The sequence below is a fragment of the Lagenorhynchus albirostris genome, chromosome 19 (assembly GCF_949774975.1).
Source record: "Lagenorhynchus albirostris chromosome 19, mLagAlb1.1, whole genome shotgun sequence".
In the NCBI taxonomy this organism is placed as follows: domain Eukaryota; kingdom Metazoa; phylum Chordata; class Mammalia; order Artiodactyla; family Delphinidae; genus Lagenorhynchus; species Lagenorhynchus albirostris.
In genome coordinates, this window is record NC_083113.1 from 9974125 (window position 1) to 9996907 (window position 22783).

At 54.0% G+C, this 22783-nt stretch overlaps 1 protein-coding gene across 8 annotated transcripts in view; it reads left to right on the top strand.

Annotated features, from left to right (window-relative positions):
- The window catches only part of ZC3H4 (zinc finger CCCH-type containing 4), a 43094-nt gene extending 29153 nt beyond the window's left edge, over positions 1–13941 (top strand). For all 8 annotated transcript variants that reach the window (XM_060130253.1, XM_060130256.1, XM_060130255.1 and 5 more), the window contains 4 exons: positions 4812–5176; positions 5402–5745; positions 8589–8840; positions 10071–13941. In XM_060130253.1, the coding sequence (XP_059986236.1) occupies positions 4812–5176; positions 5402–5745; positions 8589–8840; positions 10071–11590 (2481 nt within the window). In that variant the 3' untranslated portion in view covers positions 11591–13941. The remainder of the gene's footprint in view (positions 1–4811; positions 5177–5401; positions 5746–8588; positions 8841–10070) is intronic.
- The last annotated feature ends 8842 nt before the right edge of the window (positions 13942–22783 follow it).

Consider the following 22783-nt stretch of genomic DNA (forward strand, 5'->3'; position numbering starts at 1 on the left):
GTGGGTGGCGGGTAAAGAGATAAGTGCAGGGAGCTGGCTGTGTCCCTCGCGGGAGTCCTCATCGGGATGTCGTGGGGTCTGCGTGAGGGGTGGGGGGGCGAAGTCCTGCAGTGGGAGCCCACCGTGAGGTGAGATTTCTCCCCAGCATGGAATGAGTGTGGAAGCCCCAATTGTGGGGCACAGTGGGGAAGCAGAAGTGATGGGACCCAGGGAGGTGAGTGTGAGAGAGAGGGTGCCCGCCTTGCCTGGGGACCAGCGATACGCTCGTAGGGGCTGTCCTGTGGGCCAGTGCTTCAGTTCGTTTGGTCATTGAGTTCATTGCATGGCCCAGTGTGCTGAGCACCGTGCCGGGCCAGGGATGGCAGTGGAAGGATCACCTCAGCCTCTGTCCCCCGCACAGGGGCCATTGGCTGGGTGTTCCCGAGTGCTGAGAGGTACAGAGATGTGTGACCCTAGTCTCGGGGGCGAGGGGAGTGTGGCGCATTTGGTGTCTGGACCACGGCATCCCCTCCCTGGGTGGGGAGGAAGTTGTGGTCAAGTTTGTTCCTGTTTAATGAGGTATAACGTTCTCCTTAGGTTTTGCCTACACCTGAGGGCATTCCATTGAGAGGAGCTAGCAGTGCAGGGCTTTGGCTCTGTGACTGAAGGCTGTTCTGCCCGAGTGGGAGTGAGTGCAGAGAGGCTGGGGCAGGGTCCATCTCAGAGAAGGTGGGGCCCGGGCCGGAGGGCGGGGCTGAGCTGGGCAGCAGCTCCTGGGTGGAGTTTGGGGGTGGGGATAAGAGAAGGGAGGGGTGCGGGGTCCCCCCCTCACAGCCCAGCTAGTGGCCTGCGGAGGAGCAGGAGGTGCATGGAATGAGGTGCGGCCAGATGGAGATGGTACCCTAGCTCTGGCCAGAGAGGTGGTGTGGGAGCCCCAGCCGAAGGTGGGGAGGTGGGGGGGCAGCGGAGCTGGGAGGCAAACCCAGAGGAGCACCAAGCAACCGGGTAGGCCCGTCAAAGCCTTAACTCCTTTAGTCCCCTGTGCCCCACCCTCTGGAGCCCAGGGAATGCAGGGGAAGGTGCGCTTATCTGTTTCTTTGCTCATTTATTTAACAAATGTGTGGTCACGCCTGCTTTGTAGCAGGCACTGTTCTGGGCACCGGGGACGCAGTGGTGAGGAGACAGGATCCAGTCATCAGGTAGACGCCGATTACACACTGGGATCGGGGCAGTGGAGGGAATGTGCAGGGAGCCCAGAGACCCTCAAACAGGCTGCCATGGGGGGAGGCTCAGTGAGGAGGTGACACTCGCTGGCCCCAGGTGAATAACAGGCAGGAAGGAGGGGCGAGGGAGGCATGTGCTGGGCTGGGGTCACAGTGCAAGCAACAGCTACAACACGGTTGAGGGACCAAAAGGGGCCAGCTGGCTGGAAGGGAAGCGGGCGAAACGTGGGGCAGTAGAGCAGTCAGGGCTGCCTCTGTGGCTGCGGCCCCTCCGCCGCCCCCGAGAGCAGTGCTAAAAGGCACCACGAGGTGCGGGGCTCTCTCAGCACAGCTAGTCTCGGGCAGCGTTTCCCACACTGCGGTGGACACGTGTGAAATGTGGTCCTAGTTCAGCGGGTCCCCCTGTGCTGCTGGTCCACAGACAAACCACACCTTGAGTAGCAGGGCTCTAAGGGAACAGATGTTTTCCACTGATCAGACTTCCAAGTTTTCCGTCCCCTTTGAAGCCAAATTCTTCTTGGACTCTGCGTCCCTGGGTCCACATACTGTTGCTGATGGTTAGGAGAGAGAAAAGCTGGGAACTGCCTGACACCCGCTGGGAAGTCCTGCCTCCGCCACCCACGCCGCCACCACTGTCCCTGGGCGGGGGAGCAAGAGGAGGGGTTGTCTTGAGCAGCACTGAGGCTGAGGCGCCGGGGCGTCTCAGAGCCCCCGTTAGGGTCCACTAAGGCATGTGTGCCGAGGTCCCCAAGGCCACCTGGGCCCAGGTTGGACAATTTGCTGGGGAGACTCCCAGGGCCGAGCTGGCTGAGATTTAACTCCAATGAGTTAAATCAGGTAGACGCCGATTACACACTGGGATCGGGGCAGTGGAGGGAATGTGCAGGGAGCCCAGAGACCCTCAAACAGAATGCACAGAGGAAAGGCAGGCGGTAAAGGCTGAAACCAGTCACCAGCTTCCAGGAGTCCTCGCCCCCTGGAGTCACACGGGACGTGTATAACTCCTCAGGTTGTGACACAATGCGTAGAACGCTGTCCACCATGGGCGTGCAGTAGAGACTCAGTCAGTGCCCAAGGTTTTTATTGAGGGCAGCCTCTGCCTGGCATGTACCAAAATCCCAGACTCCCAGAAGGAAAAGGAGTGTTCCGCAGAAAGCATGGTGTTTGTGCAAACGGTTTAGACACAGTGAGCCCCTCTTAGCAGTCAGGGAATCCTGGGAACCCTCTCGAAATCCAGGTTCCCAGGCACCAGCCAAAGGCCAACATTGCAAGCTGGCCTTCCAAGAGAAGCAGGCAGGCCTGCAGTGTTAACTTCTGCCCAGGATCCTAATTGGTGAGACGTTCTGCTTGAATTCAGACTTTGGAATTGTCCATCTACCCTGTAACAGGCCTTATGGTGGGCCCTGCGGGTCTTGCCCTTGTGGAGTTGGTAGTCGTCGGGCCAGGAATAAACAAAGATACAACTAAATGTAAAATCTTACAAAGCTTGGGCAGTGCTTTCAAGGGAGCCGATGGTGTTCCAGTAGTAAATACAGGAGACCTGGCCAGTCACTCTGAGTTGACCTTTAATAAGAGACCCCAGCAATTGGGGGATACAGAGCCATACATTAAGAATGGAGGGGAAAACGAATGCCTGGGGAGAGGCCTGGTCCAGGCCAGGACCCTGCTGGGGAAAGAGCTTAGCTGTCCGCAGAACTGAAACAGAGCTGGGTGCTTAGGGTGGAGGAGTCCGCACACCATAGAAGGAAATGAAGCTTCCAGGGTGCTGTGAAGTCCTCCCCAGACACCCAGCCCTGCTGTCAGGCCCTGTGGGTCCTCGTAAGTGACTGGGTTTTGATTACAAGTGCGGTGAGGCGCCCTTAAAATTCAAACAGAACAATGAACTTTTTTTATATATAAATTTATTTTATTTTTATTTATTTTTGGCTGCGTTGGGTCTTTGTTGCTACACGTGGGCTTTCTCTGGTTGCGGTTAGCAGGGGCTACCCTTCGTTGTAGTGCATGGGCTTCTCATTGCGGTGGCTTCTTTTGTTGTGGAGCACGGGCTCTAGGCGTGAGGGCTCAGTTGTGGTGCTAGGGCTCTAGAGTGCAGGCTCAGTAGTTGTGGCTCACGGGCTTAGCTGCTCCGCGGCATGTGGGATCTTCTCGGACCAGGGCTTGAACCCATGTCCCCTGCATTGGCAGGCGGATTAACCACTGCACCATCAGGGAAGCCCAGAACAATGAACTATTAATCAGCCATGAAATAGATAAAAATAGATTAAAAAAATAGATAAAATAGATGATACAGCTACAACATGGGTGAGCCTTGAAAATGTCATGCTAAGTGAAAGAAGCCGGTCACGAAAGGCCACAATGTTATAGGATTTCGTTTCTGTGAAATGTCCAGAATAGACAAATCCATAGAGACAGAAAGTAGGTTGGTGGTTGCCAGAGGCTGGGAGGGAGCAGGGCATGGGGAGTGACTGCTTAATGGGTATGGCGTCTTCTTCGGTGGTGTTAGAACTAGATAGAGATGGTGGTTATACAGCATCGCGAATGTACTTAATGTCCTTGAATTGTCCACTTGAAAATGGTGAAATAGTACGTTGCATGTGTTTTGCTGCCAAATAAGACTGGCTCCCCTGTCAGCTGTTCACCGAGAAGGGATGCAGCAGTGGTATGGGGCGATGACTTTTGTTCCAGAGAGGCTTTGTGGTCATTGGCCTTATGCTGTAAGGCAGAAGTCCCCAACCTTTTTGGCACCAGAGACCAGTGTTGTGGAAGGCAGTTTTTCCACAGACCCGGTTGGGGATGGGGGATGGTTTCAGGGTGATTCAAGCGCGTTGCATTTATTGTGCACTTTATTTCTGTTATTATTACATTGTAATATATAATGAAATAATTATACAACTCACCGTAATGCAGAATCAGTTGGAGCCCTGAGCTTGTTTTCCTGCAACTAGATGGTCCCATCTGGGGGTGATGGGAGACAGTGACACCCAAAGTGTGTTGCTTATGTCCAGTCTGCTCCGTAAGATGCAGGTTAATTGTCACTTGCCACTCACTGATAGGGGTTGTTTTTGTTTGTTTGTTTTTGCATTGATAGGGTTTTGATATGAGTCTGTAAACAACCGATTTATTATGGTCTCTGCAGTCAGACCTCTCTGCTGATGATAATCTGTATCTGCAGCCGCTCCCCAGCGCCGGCATCACCGCCTCCGCTCCACCTCAGATCACCAGGCGTTAGAGTCTCATGAGGAACACGCAAGCTAGATCCCTCGCATGCGTGGTTCACAGTAGGGTTCGTGCTCCTGTGTGAATCTAATGCCCACGCTGATCTGACAGGAGGCCGAGCTCAGGCAGGAACGCGAGCAACGGGGAGCGGCTGTAAATACTGACAAAGCTTTGCTTCGCTTGCCCGCCTCTCACCTGCTGTGTGGCCCGGTTCCTAACAGGCCACAGACCAGTACCAGTCCGTGGCCCGGGCGTTGGGTACCACTGCTGTAAGGGCCTTGGGATATTGAAGAGCTATCCTCAGCAAATTCAGCTCTCAGCCCCGGAGGAGTGCATTCCAACCCGCCTCCTCCCCTGTCCTTACTCTCACTGTTTTGTCCTTCTGGCCCGCAGATGTTGGCTGATGATGCAGAGGCAGGCGCTGAGGATGAGAAGGAAGTTGAGGAGCTGAAGAAGCAGGGCATCAACCCCCTGCCCAAACCTCCCCCTGGCGTGGGCCTCCTGCCCACCCCGCCCCGCCCACCTGGCCCTCCGGCCCCGACCTCTCCGAATGGCCGGCCCATGCAGGGTGGCCCCCCGCCCCCGCCCCCGCCCCCGCCTCCGCCCCCTGGCCCCCCTCAGCTGCCCATGCCCGTGCATGAGCCGCTGTCCCCACAGCAGCTGCAGCAGCAGCAGGACATGTACAACAAGAAGATCCCCTCCTTGTTTGAGATCGTGGTGCGGCCCACAGGACAGCTGGCTGAGAAACTGGGTGTGAGGTGAGTGCCTGGGGGCTTTTCTGGGCTCAGCCAGGCTCCTTTGTGCCAGGGCCCTGTGGCCTGGAACCTAACCAGGCCAGCATCCTGCCTCTCTCCAAAGCCCTCAGTGGCCTGGTCTGGAGCCCTCTGTTGCTCAACCATGAGCAGGCCTCTGTGTCTCCTCAGGGATGTGGCTGCCACCCTTCCTCTGCAGCCCTGCTCACGGGCACCATTTTCTCCTTCCAGGTTCCCTGGACCCGGAGGACCCCCAGGACCGATGGGCCCCGGGCCCAACATGGGACCCCCGGGGCCGATGGGGGCCCCGATGCATCCTGACATGCATCCCGACATGCACCCGGACATGCACCCTGACATGCATCCGGACATGCACCCTGACATGCCAATGGGCCCTGGCATGAATCCTGGCCCGCCCATGGGACCTGGCGGCCCTCCAATGATGCCCTATGGTCCTGGAGACTCCCCACATTCTGGAATGATGCCCCCCATCCCACCAGCCCAGAACTTCTATGAAAACTTTTACCAGCAGCAAGAGGGCATGGAGATGGAGCCAGGACTCATTGGGGACGCAGGTATGCAGGGCTCAGGGTGGGGGCCAGCCGGGGCTGCTGGGGTCTGCACAGTGGAATGTAGTCAGGAAGATTTGGTTTTTCTTCCTTGGTCTGAGTCTTTGAAAACATGAATCCAACTCCATCTCTGTCCCGTGAGTGGTTGAACGTTTTCAGTGACGTGGGATTCACTACCCTGTTGAGTCTAGGAGGAGTGTTATGATTACCATCACTATAACTTATTTAATTTCTGTAAGTTTTGCTTGGTGTGTGTGGAGTGGGAGCTTGGGAAGTTAGAGGGATGGGTGTGGAATGGTGTTGAACTTCAAGGCTGAGGTGCCCTCAACCAAAGCGGCCTCCTTCTGGGGTGGTTCTTGGCTTGGAGCTGCCTTGCGACTCTGCTTGTTCTGTCCCCACACTGACCATCTTCCTTCCTCCTTTCCTTCCTTTCTTACAAAACGAGAACATGTGTTGGTAACAAACTAAACGTCCGACAGTTGGGTGCTTGGATGACAGTGCCGCATTAGTAGGAGGCGGTGTGCAGCCCTCAGAAGGATGAGATGTGTCATTGCTGCCAGGGGCCAGGCGTGCTTCTAGGCGTGGGGTCAGAGCAAGCAAAGCACATAGTCCTTGCCTTAACTGCATTTGAGTGGAGGGAAACCGACAGGAAATGTGTAAACAAGGTCGTCAGCTCGTTTCGGCATTGGTCATTGCTGGCGGTGAAATGGGGAACCGTGTGAGGGTGATGGGTGGAGGCCGGGCCTGCTGGGTGCGTCACAGCCAGCAGAGGCCTGTCTGAGAGGTGAAGGCGGGGAGGGAGTCGTGGGCTTGGCTTAGGTGGCAGCTGCAGCAGGTACGGAGGCCTCAGCCAGTCACCTTGTTTGTGGAAAACAAAGGTGTCTGTGTGGCTTGGAAAGGGAGGACGGGGGAGAGAGAAGTCCCAGCACACAGGACCCTGCGGGCCATGGCGAGGTGGACTCGGTGGAAGAGTGACGGGGATAGTGGAGGAACACAAGGGCGATGGATGCTAGTAGGGGCCGGAGGGGAATCTTGGAAGCATGTGGGCTGCCCTTGAGTCGCCCTGGGCAGAGGTGAGGTGGGTGGCAGCCGGGAGAGGACAGGGAGCAGCAGGGCTAGGTTTAGAGTGGAGCCATAGGGCCAACGTGACAGGGTGGCAGGGGCGGGTGGGGGTGCCAGCTGCGGGGCAGAGGCGCTCTGGGTGTTCATGCCGAGCCAGGTTGGGGCAGGGCAGCACTTCTGCTTTGGCCACATTAAGCACGAGGTGCCCGTTTGACAGCCATGCAGACGCCAGGAAGCTGACCAGGCTGGAGGTCAGTGTGAGAGTCTTTGGCATCTCAATAGTGTTCAGAGGCATGAGAGCAGGTGTTTGGGGCAGGGAGCCAGGTGAGTGCTTGTTCTCAAGTGAGAAAAGCAGGCGACCTGAGGGGGCTTCCTCCCCCTTTAAACAACGTGTATGAAACATGCATGGAAAAGGTCTGGGTGGGGAAGAAAACCCGAAAGTCTGTCGAGCTGATAACAGTTGGTATCTCTGGAGTAATTCACTCTAATGCCCATATCATGAAATCTACCTTTTTAGTACTATTCAGTTGTTTTTAATATATTGAAAATAGCAGAACCGTCAAGTAATTCACTCTTGAATTCCGTGCAAGGGGGACTGGGTGGGACTGTTGTTTAAGGAGTGTCCCCAGCTCCGAGCCAGGGTGTGGCTCAGAGCAGACTCACCCATCAAGTTCACATGTTATGAAGTTCAGGGGCTAGAAGAAAGTGACCTTTCACTTTTTGCTTTATACACTTTGTGTATGACATATTTGCATATTTAATCACTTTAATCCTGAAAGTTTCCTTTAAGTTACAGATGCACTCTCTTGGTAGCGCTGGCCACGTTTTGGCTGCTCAGTAGGGGAGCCACATCACACGGTGCAGATAGGGGATATTTCAGCCTTGCAGAACGTTCGCGCGCACACACACAAGTCTCCGGGCGTGTCGTTGAAGATCTGCCCACGGTGTTCCCCTCATCTTTGGCTCTGACTTGGGTAGCATTTGTGAAGGGAGGTGGCTAATGCCGGGCGCCTGCCCACCCTTCGAGAATGAAGGCAAGCCCTTCCGCCTTGTGCTTCCTAGAGGCTGTATGGGAGAAACACCCCCACACCCCGTCCCTTTAAATGCAGCAGCACGCTCATAAACGTTTGTGGAGTTAGGAACCCATAAAGGGAGGAGGAATCACCCGTCAGCCTCTGGGTGGACATGTAGCCATAGCAACATTGTGGTGTATTTTCTTCTCTTCTTTACTAGTCTTTGTTTACCATGGTTGAACTCATATTCTGAGCTTACTGAGAGATTAGGGTGTGTTTTTCTTTATTGATTATTTATTTATTTATTTAAAGAAATCATAAAATTAATGCTCATCAAGAGTAATTAAGACAGATCAGAAATGTGTGGAGTAAAAAGTGAAAGATCCCGCAGCCCCTCTCTCCTGTTCTCATCCCCAGAGGGACTGTTTTCTGTCTGTCTTTTCAAAGCCTTTTCTTTGTGTTTTACAAACATCCGTACGATGTTCCGTCCTGTTTTCACCTCATGAGCATTTGCCCATGTCACTAAACCTCACCGTGAACCCCATTCTCAGTGGCTGCATCCTAGGTGGGACCCTCCCTGCCCCCCATTGGCTGCTCCGTCCTCCGCTGCTGGGCTTTCCGTGGGGCCCCTCCTGGGGAGGGTAGGAAGGGACGGGCTACACATTCTCACCCATCGCCATCAGGGGGTGGTTTTCCAGTTAAGGGCACGGGTGGGTCGGAGTTGGTGCCGTGAGGCCCTTCCCGACATGAACCCTCGGTTCTTCCCTGCCACAGAGGACTACGGGCACTACGAAGAGCTGCCGGGGGAGCCTGGGGAGCACCTCTTCCCCGAGCACCCTCTGGAGCCTGACAGCTTCCCTGAGGGAGGGCCCCCAGGCCGGCCGAAGCCGGGCGCCGGTGTCCCTGACTTCCTGCCCTCGGCCCAGAGGGCCCTGTACCTGAGGATCCAGCAGAAGCAGCAGGAGGAGGAGGAGAGAGCGAGGAGGCTGGCTGAGCGCAGCAAGCAGGACCGGGAGAGTGAGGAAGGCATGTGTCCTCCCCAGGGGCAGGGGCTTCCCTGACGGGCGCAGCCCCCCGGGCCGCCGTGCAGGGCAGAGGTGGGGAGCACCTAGGTCGGGTTTTGTGTCAGAAAGGGACCTGTGGCCGGGGAGGACCCCTGCCCAGGGCTGTGAAGCTGCTGGGGCTGCTGCATGTCCCTGAGAAAATTAGAAGTCGGGGCTGCCCTTCTGTGTCGTGGGGTTCGGGAGAAACCCTGATCCCATTGAGGAGGGAGGTGGGCTGGTCCCTGGAGGAGACAGCAGGCAATAGGGTTCACCCCCTGCACCCTTACAGAGGAGGCTGTAGGGAGGTTCTCAATCCCCCTTTCCCAGATCATGTTCTCGGAAAGCCAACAGATGAGAGCTAGTCATCGACATAAACCAGTAATGATCACAGGCACAGCTGCCAAGTCTCAGGTGCTGTGCAGTGACCTGATGGTATCCACCCCAGGGTGAAAGGGGGCGGACAGAAACGGTATGTAGAACCTGAAGCCAGAGGCCATGGGTGGCTCTGACCAGAGCTGAGGAGCAAGTGGGACAGTGAGAACAGGGGACAGCCCCCTCCCCTAGGGGCTCCGGTTGCACCTGCCTAGAAAGTTGGACATGGGCTAGCTTCTGAGTCTGCCCACCTGGCCCCGCCTCTTATCAGCTGGTGACTGCCCTGCCCTGGGTCGCGGAAACGTTTTGAGGGGCCTGGGAGGCACGTGTCTGTGAGCCCCAAGCGCAGTGAGAGCCAAGGCAGCAGTAGCTGCTCACAGGCACTCAGAGCCAGGCCTGCCGTGCTGGGGCCTGAACCTGCCCAGGAGGTGAGGAGGTGGCGGCAGAGCCCTGGACTCGGAGTCTGAGCTCAACCCTGGCTCCGTCCCCTATCTTATGGCACTGTCTGTGCCTCTGTTTTTCTTATCTGTGAAATGGGCGTGATGATAACGCTATATCCTGGGTGTTTGTGACAAATAAGACAAAGTACTTAGAATGGTGCCTGTACGGGGAAAGGTCCATAAACGATAGCCAGAGACCTGCCAAGCTCGGTGCTTGGCCTGCCTGAGCTCACTGGCTCTTCGTGGCATCCTGTGCTGGGGATGGGGTGTTGTAAGAGAGGAGAAACTGAGGTTCTGAGAGGTAAGAGGCAGGGGAGTGGGCTGCCATGGGATCCAAAGAGGACTGGTGGCAGATGTGGTGGCCACTCACCCTCTCCCTGCTCCTTTCTGCTTTTTCTCAGGTGACACTGGAAACTGGTACTCAAGTGATGAGGATGAGGGTGGGAACAGCGTCACCTCCATCCTGAAGACCCTGAGGCAGCAGACGTCTAGCCGACCCCAGGCGTCTGTCGGGGAGCTGAGCAGCACTGGGCTGGGGGACCCCCGCCTCCAGAAGGGACACCCCACGGGAGGGCGGCTGGCTGACCCCCGCCTCAGCCGGGACCCCAGACTTAGCCGCCACGTCGAGGCTTCCAGCAGTTCAGGCCCAGGTGACACAGGACCCTCTGACCCTCGACTGGCTCGCTCCCTGTCTACCCCCAAGCCCGAAGGCGGCCTTCATTCCAGCCCCGCAGGCCCCAGTGGCTCCAAGGGGTCTGGACCACCCCCTGCAGAAGAGGAGGAAGGGGAACGGGCCCTTCGGGAGAAGGCTGTGAACATTCCCCTGGACCCCCTCCCTGGGCACCCACTGCGGGACCCGCGCTCGCAGCTGCAGCAGTTCAGCCACATCAAGAAGGATGTGACCCTGAGCAAGCCGAGCTTTGCCCGCACTGTGCTCTGGAACCCTGAGGACCTGATCCCCCTGCCCATCCCCAAGCAGGATGCAGTGCCCCCCGTCCCTGCGGCCCTGCAGTCCCTGCCTGCCCTGGATCCCAGGCTGCACCGCACCACCACCTCGGGCCCCCCCAACCCCCGGCAGCGCCCAGGCACCTCTACAGATCCCAGCACATCTGGCTCTAGCCTGCCTGACTTTGAGCTCCTCTCTCGCATCCTCAAGACTGTCAATGCCACTGGCCCCTCGGCGGCCCCTGGCCCCGGTGACAAGCCCAGTGACCCTCGAGTGCGGAAGACACCCACCGACCCCCGGCTGCAGAAACCAGCAGACTCTGCTGCCTCCTCCCGGGCAGCCAAGCCTGGCCCCACCGAAGCGCTCTCTCCAGCTGCCAGCCCCAGCGGGGAGTCCTCCCCGCCAGCCACCGCCCCCTATGACCCCCGCGTGCTGGCAGCCGGCGGCCTGGGCCAGGGCAGCGGGAGCGGGCAGAGCAGCGTGCTGAGCGGCATCAGCCTCTACGACCCCAGGACTCCCAACACGGGTGGCAAAGCTGCAGAGCCGGCCGCTGATGCAGGCACCCAGCCCAAGGGCCCTGAGGGCAACGGCAAGAGCTCCACCACCAAGGCCAAGGAGCCCCCATTTGTCCGCAAGTCTGCCCTGGAACAGCCTGAATCGGGGAAGTCTGGGGCAGATGGGGCCGCAGTCACGGCCACAGACAGGTACAACAGTTATAACCGGCCCCGGCCCAAGGCCGCTGCGGCCCCCGCCGCTGCCACGGGCGCCCCGCCAGCAGAGGGCGTCCCGCCCCAGCCCGGCGTGCACAACCTCCCGGTGCCCACCCTCTTCGGGACCGTGAAACAGGCACCCAAGACGGGCTCCGGAAGCCCATTTGCTGGCAACAGCCCGGCCCAAGAGGGTGAGCAGGACGCTGGGTCCCTGAAAGATGTTTTTAAAGGCTTTGACCCCACTGCCTCCCCCTTTTGCCAGTAGTGTTAAGCCGGAGTCGAGCGCTCCCTGCACCCCACCCTTCCCAGGGCAATATTTAAGGGCAGCAACCAGAGTTGGGGACTTGGGGGGAGGGGGGAGGGGGTCTGGGTGTTCTTTCTTTTCTTTTTTCCTATTCTTTTTTCTTTTCTTCCCCCACCCTCCTTTTTTTTTTTTAAAGTAGTACTTTCTTTGAAACATATAAATTGTATATAACTATCTTTAACTTCTGGTCAGTGCTGCGGGGCTCCTAGGCTCCCGCCAAGAAAACCTACATGTGCATGTGTACAGTTGCGAGTCCCCTGGGCCTCAGCCCCAGCTGGCACTCCGCCTGGCCTGGCCAGGCCTGATTTTCAGGGACTTCTTAAAGGCTGGGGCCCCAGTTTGGTGGCTGGGGGTCTGGTGGGTTTTCTGGGCAGAGCTTGGCCCCTCCCCCCCATCCTACCCCCCCCCCCAGGACAAAGGGAACAGCAGGCGTCGAGAAGGCACTGAGCACTGCTCACCCTGTGGTGCATGAGCAAGAAGAGACGGAGCCGAGATGGTGGGAAGGACCCGCATGGAAGCAGGTCTAGGCATTTCTGCGTCTCCTCTGCAGTGTGCAGGCCATGATGACCCGCTTCAGGGGCCAGCGGAAGTGAGAAAGTGTCAAGACAGAAGGAAAAGAGAAAGAGCCTTCGGAAGCTGCCTGGGCCGGGAGAAACAAAGTCCTTTTCCACTGCTGTCTCATCTGGATTCACACACCGGCCTCCCTGCCATCCTCCGTCCAGAGTTCATCCCAGAGCAAACCGGCGCCCTCCAGCCTGCGACAGGAGACTCCGGGTGAGAAATGGACCTGGAGTCGGCAAGGCTGGTGTGGCCAGGAGCTGCCTGCGAGAGGCAGAGCACGCGCTTTCCGTCAGCTTAGCCCGTCCCGTCCTGTCGTGTCCCGGCCGTGCCTTTCCCCCTCGTGCTGGGCTCTGTCCTGGGCTCAGAAGGCAAAGTGCCCAGTGAGCCGGCCCCGGCCCTCTGGGGACAGCTCAAGGATCCATGGCACGGCCACGCCATCAGGCTCCTGACAGAGGGATCCCTGGGTGGTTCTCGGCAAAGTGTTTTGCTTTCTCCGCTTTCTTCACATCTCCTTGCACCATATTTTTAGGGCCTGTGGTTTTGGTGTGTTTGGTTTTCTTCCAAGCTGACAGGTGCATGGGTTCGAGGCGTGTACAGAGTTGGATTTGTGGATACTTCCGGGAGGGGGCCTGAGGACATGGTGGGAGACTAGCCAGGGCAGGGTGTGGGCTACTGGGCCCTCTCCAGGAGAGGGACTGGGACCCCCACTGTGGGCAGGGGCCATGGGACCCAAAGCCTGTATCCTGCTCTCCTCATCCGGCTGAGCCGGGAAGGGAGCATAGATGCCTGCCCGGGCTCCGTCCGACCTCCCCCAAGACCCTGGCTGAGGTCCCATCCTGTCCACAGAGCCCCAGAGAAGGCCTACCCCGTGGATGTGGCCTGAGGGGAACCGGCGAGGCTTGTGCGGCCGGGGCTCCCTCCCGCCTGTGTGCCGCTACTGGCCGGCCGTCTCCTGCCTTTTTCCTCCTCATCCCACCGTCTCAACCACCTCGCTTAAGGGCCCTGACTCTTTCTTACTAATAATGAGGAAACATGGTGTCCCAGCCAAAGGGTTCCCCCTCCCACCTCCTCGGGGTAGGAGGTTGAAGAGGGTTCAATACCAAACGCCCTGCCCCAGAAGAGAAATAGTCTTTGAGTTTGGGGCCGGAAGCAAGGGCGGGAGAGGCAGTGCGCCATGATCAGGTTGGTTTGCTTTGTCTTTGTGTCCTTTTGTTTTGTTTTAAACAATCATCAGTGAGATTTTTCTTCAGCCACCAGTGTTGGCCTGGAAGCAGAGGGCTGCAGCCCGTAGTGTTTGTAAAATAAAGAATACACAGTGTGGCTGTGCTTGGGTTTTTTTTCCCTCCTTTGAGAATTTTTTTTATAAAAGCAAAATTAAATACTTTTTTAAAACTGAAATCTGTGGATGAAATAGAAGCTGGAACCCACCTCTTGGAATATTCAGCCTAAGAACCTCATGGGACTATGAATTCACCTGAAATTTTCATTTGCCATCAGGCTGAGCTTTTAAAGAAAAATTGTTCTCTAACCAGGATTGTAACAAAAGTGTAAATACTATTTCAGAGTTGAAAGTTGATGGTGCAAATATGTATATAACGTACTGTATTTTTACAATGATCGTCGCATGACTCTATTCCACCCCTTTTTGTACTCCATATCTGTCTTCCAGAAACGTCACCTGCCCTTTCTCCTGTGGTCTCTTAATCCAATAATTGTATTACTGCCATTAAAGGATGCAGTTATTTTAAAAAGCCTGTGGGTCTTGTTTCTCCGTGCTGCCCCCACCATCCCTTGTCCCAGAAATGACAGGGCGGGGGTGAAACCTTGAAACCAGGGTCTCTTCTGGGTGGCCAGTCCCAGGGTGACATTCATGATGACACTGTGGGAATGGTGCCTCCCAACAGCTCCAGCTTCCCTTAGCGGCTGACGAGCTGACGACTGCATTCCACAGTTCTTGAGCTCTGGCTCCGGGCCAGTCTCGGCCTTTAAGGACACAGGTGGCCCACACAGGCATGGTCCGGCCCACGCACAGATCACAGAAGAGGCCAGTGATGAACTCAGGACAACTGGGCTGGCTTCTAAGGATGAGAAACGGGAGCCCTCTAACTGCTGTAGACTGTGTCACCTCGAAATTTATATGTTGATACCTAGTCGCCCAATGCAATGGCGTTTGGAGGTGGGGCCTTTGGGAAGTGATGAGGTCAGGAGGATGAAACCCTTACGAATGGGGTTAGTGCCCTTATAAAAATGAGACCCCCACAGAGTATCTCTGCCCCTTCCTCCGTGTGAAGATGTGGCAAGAAGACAGCCATCTGGGAAGAAGGAAGAGGCTCTTCACCAGACAGACGCTGAATCTGCTGGCACTTGATCTTGGACTTCCAGTCTCCAGAACTGTGCTATTTTGTTACAGCAGCCCCAGTGGACTCAGACATAACCTACTTGTTAACCAGGAGTCTTCTCCGGGGAGGGGAAGCTGCAGTCGGCGAGGGTGAGAAGGGAGCAGGACTTGGCCTGGAGAGTAGCCATGTGTTCTTTGGACTTCCTTTGGTTTCTGTGTTTCAGTGGGCCTCTTGATTTTCCATGACTGCCATATAAATTATAGAAGCCAAGTGGTTTAGAACAGGAACTTGGAGGGGGGCGGGGGAACAAAACAAAACAAAAACAGGAACTTGCTACATTACAGTCCTGGAAGTCAGAAGCGTGACACATCTCACTCCATGGTTGCCAGGGCTGCCTACCTTTCTGGAAGAACAGGGAGATTCTGTTTACGTGCTTTTTTCAGCTTCTGGAGGCCACCCACCCACCTTGCCTCGTGGCCCTCTTCTGTCTACAAAGCCAGCAACGTTACATGTCTCTGGCCCTTCTTCCATTGTCACATCTTTCTCTGACCACAGCTGGGAAAGGTTCTCTGCTTTTAAAGACCCATGTGATTAGATTGGGTAATCCAGGATCATCTCCCCATCTCAAGATCCTTCATCACATATGCCGAGTCACTTTTGCCATGTAAATTACATATTCATGGGTTCTGGGATAAAAACATGGACATCTTTGGGGAGCCGTCCTGCCCTTTAATTGGGATCCTGGGTATTTCTCAGAGCAGGGTTCTCACAGCCCTTACGCTGGTTGCTGGTCTAAGCAGGTAAGCTCTAGGTCTCTGTCAAAAATTCAGGGTTCAGCCTTTGAATTTCTTCTAATTCATCCACATTGAGTAAGGATGATTTCACCTGTAACTCAGAACTCCAGCTCAGAGACTTCCGTGGTGGTTCAGTGGTTAAGAATCCGCCCTCCAATGCAGGGGACGCAGGTTCGATCCCTGGTTAGGAAACAAAGATCCCACATGCTGCGGGGCAACTAAGCCCACGCGCCACGAATACTGAGCCGGCACACTCTGGAGCCCACGTGCCACAACTAGAGAGAAGCCCACGTGCCGCAAGGAAAGTTCCCGTGTGCCGCAACTAAGGCCCGACACAGCCAAAAGTAAATATTTTTTAAAAAACCCAAAAAAACACCAACTCAGCTGCCTTAAACAGGCAGGAGTTCATCATCTTAGGTAAGAAGGTAGGGTGGTTTCAGGGTTGGTAAAAGAGTTAACTCCAAGTTCACTCAGGTTCAGCCCATCTTACCACACTGCCGGTCTGGGGCAGCAGTACCCCTCGTGATGCCAAGATGGCTAGAGCATCTTCCAGACTTCACCTCCTCACCCAGCCAAGTGCAGAAGCAGAAAAGAAACTCTCTATGTATCTATGAGCAAGGAAACGCTTCCCAGAAGTCCCTCAGTCTTCCTTTCAGGTCTCATTGGCTGGATTAGATGGTGTGACCCTCCCTACGTTGGTCCGTGGCAAGAGGGGAAATAGAGGTCTGACGTCTGGTTCTTAGACTAATCAAAGATCCAGCGTCCTGGGGCTGAGCACATGGCTACTTGGAAGGTGAACATTGCAAACACCCGTGGGGCTCGTGCAGGAAGAAGGCGGCGCAGGAGTTTGAAGCCGCAGCGGCGGTACAGGCATCATTCAAGTGTTTGGGGCATGGACCTTCTCTGCACCAGAGCCTGTGCTTGGCACCGGGCTCCAGCAGGAATGACCCACTGTCTGGGGTGAGGTGTGCACGGAGAAGGAAGGTGGCACTGGGGCTTGGGAAGTTGGCAGGTCCTGGAGAGCCTTGAAGGCTGTGTTACAGACATGGGCAGGGGAGAGCTTGTATTCAAGTAACGACTGGAGTCAGAACCTTCCATCTGGCGGAGGTGTAGGACATGGGTTGGCCAGGGCAAGATGGGGTGGGGGTAGGGCGAGTGGGGAGCCTGGTGGGATGACAAAGCAGGAGGATCAAGGGGCTGGGCATCAGATGGATTTGAGACTCAGAGAATAGCGCACATAGGAGTTGTAACTGGGTCAGATGCGGCAGGTGACAGAGATGAGGGGTCAGGACAGGATGTCTGAGGCAGCCCAGAGGAGGGCAGTTCCCTTACTGAGGTGGCACATGTGAGGAGAAGGTGGTCTTGGAAGGGGCTGAGTGCAGCTTTGGACCTGGAGCTCTGTGCTGCAGGCCGTGAGAGGCCCCTCCACAGAGCTGGTCATCAAAGCTGCAGGAACGGATGGCGTCACTCAGGAAGCACGTGGAGCTCTGAGCAGCATCGCTGTTGGAGGAAGAAATGGAAACTGAAATGGGACAGGAGTGGCCATCAAGCATCGGCTGGTGAGTGGGGCTGAGAGCCTTCCGATGGGACATTGGGAACAGCAAAGAATGCCAGGTGTTCCTCGGGTGCCTGCCCTGCCCCACCACCTAGATTCTACAGGTGTGAACATTTACTGTACTTGCTTCATCATACATTTAGCCAACTGTCCATCCCTCCATCCACCCATACATCATATTTTTGTTTTCTTTGTTTTGTTTTGTTTGCTTTGCATGTGGGACCTTAGTTCCCTGAGCAGGGATCGAAACCATGCTCCCTGCAGTGGAAGCACGGGGTCTTAACCACCGGACCTCCAGGGAAGTCCCATATTTTTGGATGCATTTCAAAATAAGTTCCAGACATCAGAACACCCTAAATCCTGCAACATGTGTATCATTAACCAGAGTTCAATATTTATTTACGTTCCCTTTTTTTTTAAGGTGGAATTTCCATATCGTGAAATGCACAAATCTTACATGTACACTCGTGGAGTTTTCAGAAATGCATCCATCTAGGTACCCCAAACCCCTATGAATCTAGAGAACAAAATTCCCTCATGCCCCTTCCTGGTCATTTCCTGCTCTTACCCTCCCATGGGCAGCCACTCTTCTGCTTTCTTTCCTTCTTAGATTACTTCTGCATCCAAGTAATCTTGGATGGTCAGTGCCTATATCGGCAGCTCATTGCTTTCATAGCGGTGTAGTGCCCCCTTGGACGGTGGACCACAATCACTCCCTCACCTGCTGAGGGATGTTTGGCCATTTCTACTTTGGGGATGTTATAAATAAAGCTGCCGTAAACATTTGCGTACAGGTCTCTGTGTGACCATAGCTGTTCATTTCTCTTGGGTAAATACCTAGGACTGAGATTGCTGGGTCACAGAGCAGGTGAACGCTGAGTTTTACGAGACTGCCTAACTGTCTTCCAAACTGGTCATACCATGTTACAATTCCCAGCACAGTGAATGAGACTTCCACTTGCTCCACATCTTTGCCAGCACTTTATTTCGTAATGTATTTAATATTACTATTTTTAATTGAGGTGAAATTCACATAAAATTAACCATTTTAAAATGAACAATTCAGTAGCACTTAGTACATTCGCAATGTACAGCCATCACCTTTTTTTAGCTCCAAAATTTTTTCATCACCCCAAAAGGAAACTCATTATTAAGCATTACATCTGAAAAGATCCTTTTTCCAAAAAAAAGGTCATATTCACAGGTTCAGGGGCTTAGGATGTGAACATATATTTGGGGGGGCCACCTTTTAACCCCCTACACTACTCTTTCAGCTGGTTCCAGGGATGCAGGCAGGGAAGGCTCTGATGGTCCTGGAGGACCTTACCAACTCCCTCTGACATCTGTCCTGGGATGTGTGTGCCATGGTTGCTGCCACTAGAGTATTTCTCACCTAGCAATAAAACATTTTGGATGAGATATGATCATTCAATAAGATTCCTAGGAACACTTTACCGGGTATTTGCAAAAGACCCACCTAGGGGAAAACGAGCTAGCTGCTTTTTCTCCCAACAGTGTTGTCCAAGGTGTGAGCCTGGTGAGCATTTCTTAACGATACTCGGAAACAATTGGGTTTTTTTGAATAAATTTATTTATTTATTTACTTTTGGCTGCGTTGGGCCTTCGTTGCTGCGTGCGGGCTTTCTCTAGTTGCAGCGAGCGGGGGCTACTCTTTGTTGCGGTGTGCAGGCTTCTCATTGCAGTGGCTTCTCTTGTGACGGAGCACAGGCTCTAGGTGCGCAGGCTTCAGGAGTTGTGGCACACAGGCTCAGTAGTTGTGGCGCACGGGCTTAGTTGCTCAGTGGCATGTGGGATCTTCCCGGACCAGGGCTCAAACCGTGTCCCCTGCTTTGGCAGGTGGATTCTTAACCACTGTGCCACCAGGGAAGGCCAACAAATTTTTTAAGATTTGGAGCTTATCAGTTGTATTGGCAAAGACGGGCGAGTTTATGCTGCAGAAACACAGACTCCCAAATCTCAGTGGCTCATCCGCAGGTCAGCAGGAGGCTCTGCTCATCGCAGTCACCGAGGGACCCAGGTTGGCTGAAGCACTACCCCTGGAACAACTTGGCAGCAGTGAGGGAGGTGGAGAAGAGCCCACCAGTTCTTAAATGCTTCCTCCCCAAAGCCAAGGACTTTGCTTTGGCTACGTTTCATTAGCTAAAGCGAGTAAGGGGGCCAGCCTAACTTCAAGGGGATGGGGAGGTGCAATTCTACCAAGTGGCCAGGAGGCGGAGAGCTGGAAATATTTGGAGACCAGGACTAATGTTTTCCACATCAGCCCTCCCCATTTCTCCCAGGCATCCCTCATTGTTTGCAGGTGCCATGCCAGGGGCTACATTGCCAGCTGAGGAGGTGTGGTGGCTTGGATCTCTCACTGCAGGGAGCGTCATTATCTTAAAGCCTCGGTTGCTGCACCCAAAGATTCACCACCAGGTTTGTGTGGAGGCCACGCCCCTAAGCCTGTTCCAGCCAATGAGTGAGCTGGGGGTGGGGAGGGGTGGGACCCAGGGATGAGGGTTTGTTGGGCCAGAGAGAGGGAGAAAACTGGTGTCTCCTCTAAGGGCCCTAATCCTATTGGATCAGGGCCCCAACCTATGACCTCATGTAACCTTAATTACCTCCTTAAAGACCCCATCTCCAAATAACAGTCACATTGAGGGTTAGAGCTTCAACGTATGAATTTTGGGAAGACACAGTTCAGTCCTTAGCACCCGCCCTGTCCATTCCACCATATCCCCAGTAGCCCACTTGAAAAGCAAAACCTTTCACATTCTTTCTCTGGTGGTTACTCTGTTTCTCTCAAAATATGTCAACTTTAGGTATTTCCTGCCAACTTCCTGCTCCCTTCCCTCCCCCTTACTTTCAGGCTGCTCTTCTAAATACTATGATACCTCATTCTCTGTGTCTTATTCTCTCAACCAGCAGTGCCCACTAGAATGTTCCACAATGATGAAAATGGATGTGTGTGATGCTTTAATAAAAAGTTAAATAAGAAATTCCAGGGCTTCCCTGGTTCTTCCACTGCAGGGAGCACTGGGTTCACTCCCTGGTCAGGGAACTAAGATCCCACAAGCTGTGCAGCCAAGAAACAAACAAACAAAACAAAACAAAAGAAAAACGTAGCTCCTAAGAAGATTAGATTATATACACAGAAAACGGCGTAATTCTGTCCTACCGTTCCATGCTAAATCCTCACTTTACAGGGAAGGGAAAAAACAGAGAACTAACTTACCTGGCATCACCTGAGTCGGTCTAGAACAGACAGCCAGAACCATTTTAAGGCCTCACATGCTATCACATGTACTAAAACAATAACCACTAACACATACACACACAGTACGTGCGATGGTGCTGGCCCTGGGCTGGGTGTTTGCATGTATTGAATAATTTCCAGAACTCCATGAAGTAGGTCTTATTATGTTCCCATTTCACAAATGAAGAAATGGAGGCCCAGAGAGACGAAGCAACTCGTCCTAGATCAACAGCTACTGAGTGGCAAAGTCAGTCTCCAAAATACAGACAGTCTGGCTCCAGAGTCATCTTACTCTTGGGGAGAGAGAGCCCCAGGGCTTGCGGTTGTCAGAGGAATCCAGAGCGATGCCCTTCCTCCCCTCTCGATCAGTATCTGATCAGGAAAACTGAAACCACTCCAGGCATTTAAACCAGAGGGAATGTAATACAGGGAATTGGACACCAAGAGGCTGGAGGCGCTGGAGGAGTAAAAGAGGCATAATCGGGTTACCACCGATTAGTAGCTGCGGGAAGCTTGCTAGAATCCCCAGGGTCAGTGTAACAAGAAAATGACGGTGTCGCCCAGAGACTGCTATGTTGCTGAAGTAGGAACCAGGCTGCCTGAGCAGGACTTCTGAAGCTTGAGCTTGGCAACCTTCCCTCAGGGCGTCACCAGAAGCCAGGGGGAAAAAAAGCTTCTTGCTTTTATGCCTTCCAACTGACAGAAACTAACAGGAAACCATCTGGCAAAGGAGATGGAGAAATGTAGTTTGCAGGCTTCTAGCCCCTGTTGTAGAGAGGAAGGTATAGGAGGGCAGCGAGTGTGGATCTAACATACTGACTCTCTTTTTCGTGCCCCAGGCATCTGCTGTCTTTGAGGGGCATGTGAAACCTTCTGCTGCGTGAGCTGTTACTCTTGTAGGGGACCCAGCCGTCACCCTGGGGTGTCCTCAGAGTCACAGCACAACTATAGAGGAGGGTCTGCAGTGAGGAGGAGATGGGACAAGCTGGTGGAGGAAGAGGGGAGAGCGGGGAGATGACCCCTTCCCACTAAGCCTTGCTTCACCCTGGGCCCCTCCCTTTCTCCCCAGCGTGTCCCAGAAATTGCAAGAGCAGGCTCTGCATCTTCCCTGAAAGGCCTCTACTTCACCCTTCTCTTCCCCACACAGCTCACTTTATCCAGCCTTCTGTCTGTTGCTTCTGCTACGCCTCGTGGATGATCTCATGTGTCTTCATGAAGGACTTTGTTAAGACAGATAGCCAGTGCTCCAAGCCAGCGGTCCTCTAAGAGATAAACACACAGACCACATCTTGTGGGAGAGGAATGCAGGAAAGCCTGGAGAGGGAGTGGATGGATGGATGGGTGTCCAGGAAAGACCCAGCTTTCTGGGCATCTGCCAGGTGTATAGACATATGATCGCCTTGTACAGTTGTGCAGGTTTAACACTGAACAAGGACATCGCACCTAAAAGGACATCATTCACATGGAAATCATAGATTTGTAGACTGATGATGACAATTTACTAGCATTTCGCAGAAAATTCTCTTGTTCTAACCAGATCAGTGTAGTAGGATAATTTTCAGGTAAGTGGAGACACTAAAGGAGAGTCTTGATCCTTGGATGGGCTGGGGGCCAAGGAAGTGGGGGGAGGGAAAGGCAGGGAATCCCAGAGGGAGACACAAAGGTGGAGGGAGGGAAGGTCCGGCAGCCTGGGGGGCAAAGTCTTGAGATTAGAAGGGGGAGTTGCTTTTAGCAGAGATGAATGAGCAGTTCAGGGTTAGGTGGGGTCTGAGGGGCAGGGAGAACAAGGCTCCCATCAGAGCCTTCAGACCCCTCCATTTCATCTCCTCATGTCTCTTACTTACCACAAGTGGGCGGCAAGTCTGTGTCCACCAGAGGGATATCCAGGTCCAGAGATGGATAGGACGCTGAAGCTGAGGCAAACATCCAGGAAGCCACAGGGAACAGAACAGCTCAGGGGGCAATGGGAAGGGCCCCAGCCACTCCCTGCGGCTTGGCCTGCCCTGACATTTCTGCTTTCAGAATGACGTTTCTTGGGAAATAGGTGAACAAAGGATACAAACTTCCGGTTAGAAGATGAATGCATTGTGGGGATCTAATAAGTACAGGTAACAGTAGTCTCTTGTATACTTGAAAGTTGCTAAGACAGTAGATCTTTTAACTTTTTTTTTTACCTTGCCACGCGGCTGGCAGGATCTTAGCTCTCCCACCAGGGACTGAACGCGCACCCTCGGCAGTGAAAGCACAGAAAAACAGATCTTAAATGTTCTCAACACACACTGAAAAAAATGGTACCCGTGTGAAGTGAGGGAGGTGTTAGCTAACATTATATTGTGATACGCATTTTGCAATATATATGTATATCGAATCATCACACTGTATATCTTAAACCCAATCTTATACACCAATCATATCTCAATAAAGCTGGGAAAAAAACCCAAAATGACATTTCTCCTCTCTCCCACCCCCCACCCCAGGTTACAAAAGCAATCTTTTTTTTTTAAATTTTATTTATTTATTGGGTCTTCATTGCTGCACGTGAGCTTTCTCTAGTTGCGGCGAGTGGGAGCTACTCTTCGTGAGGTGCACGGGCTTCTCATTGTGGTGGCTTCTCTTGTTGTGGAGCACAGGCTCTAGGCGCCCAGGCTT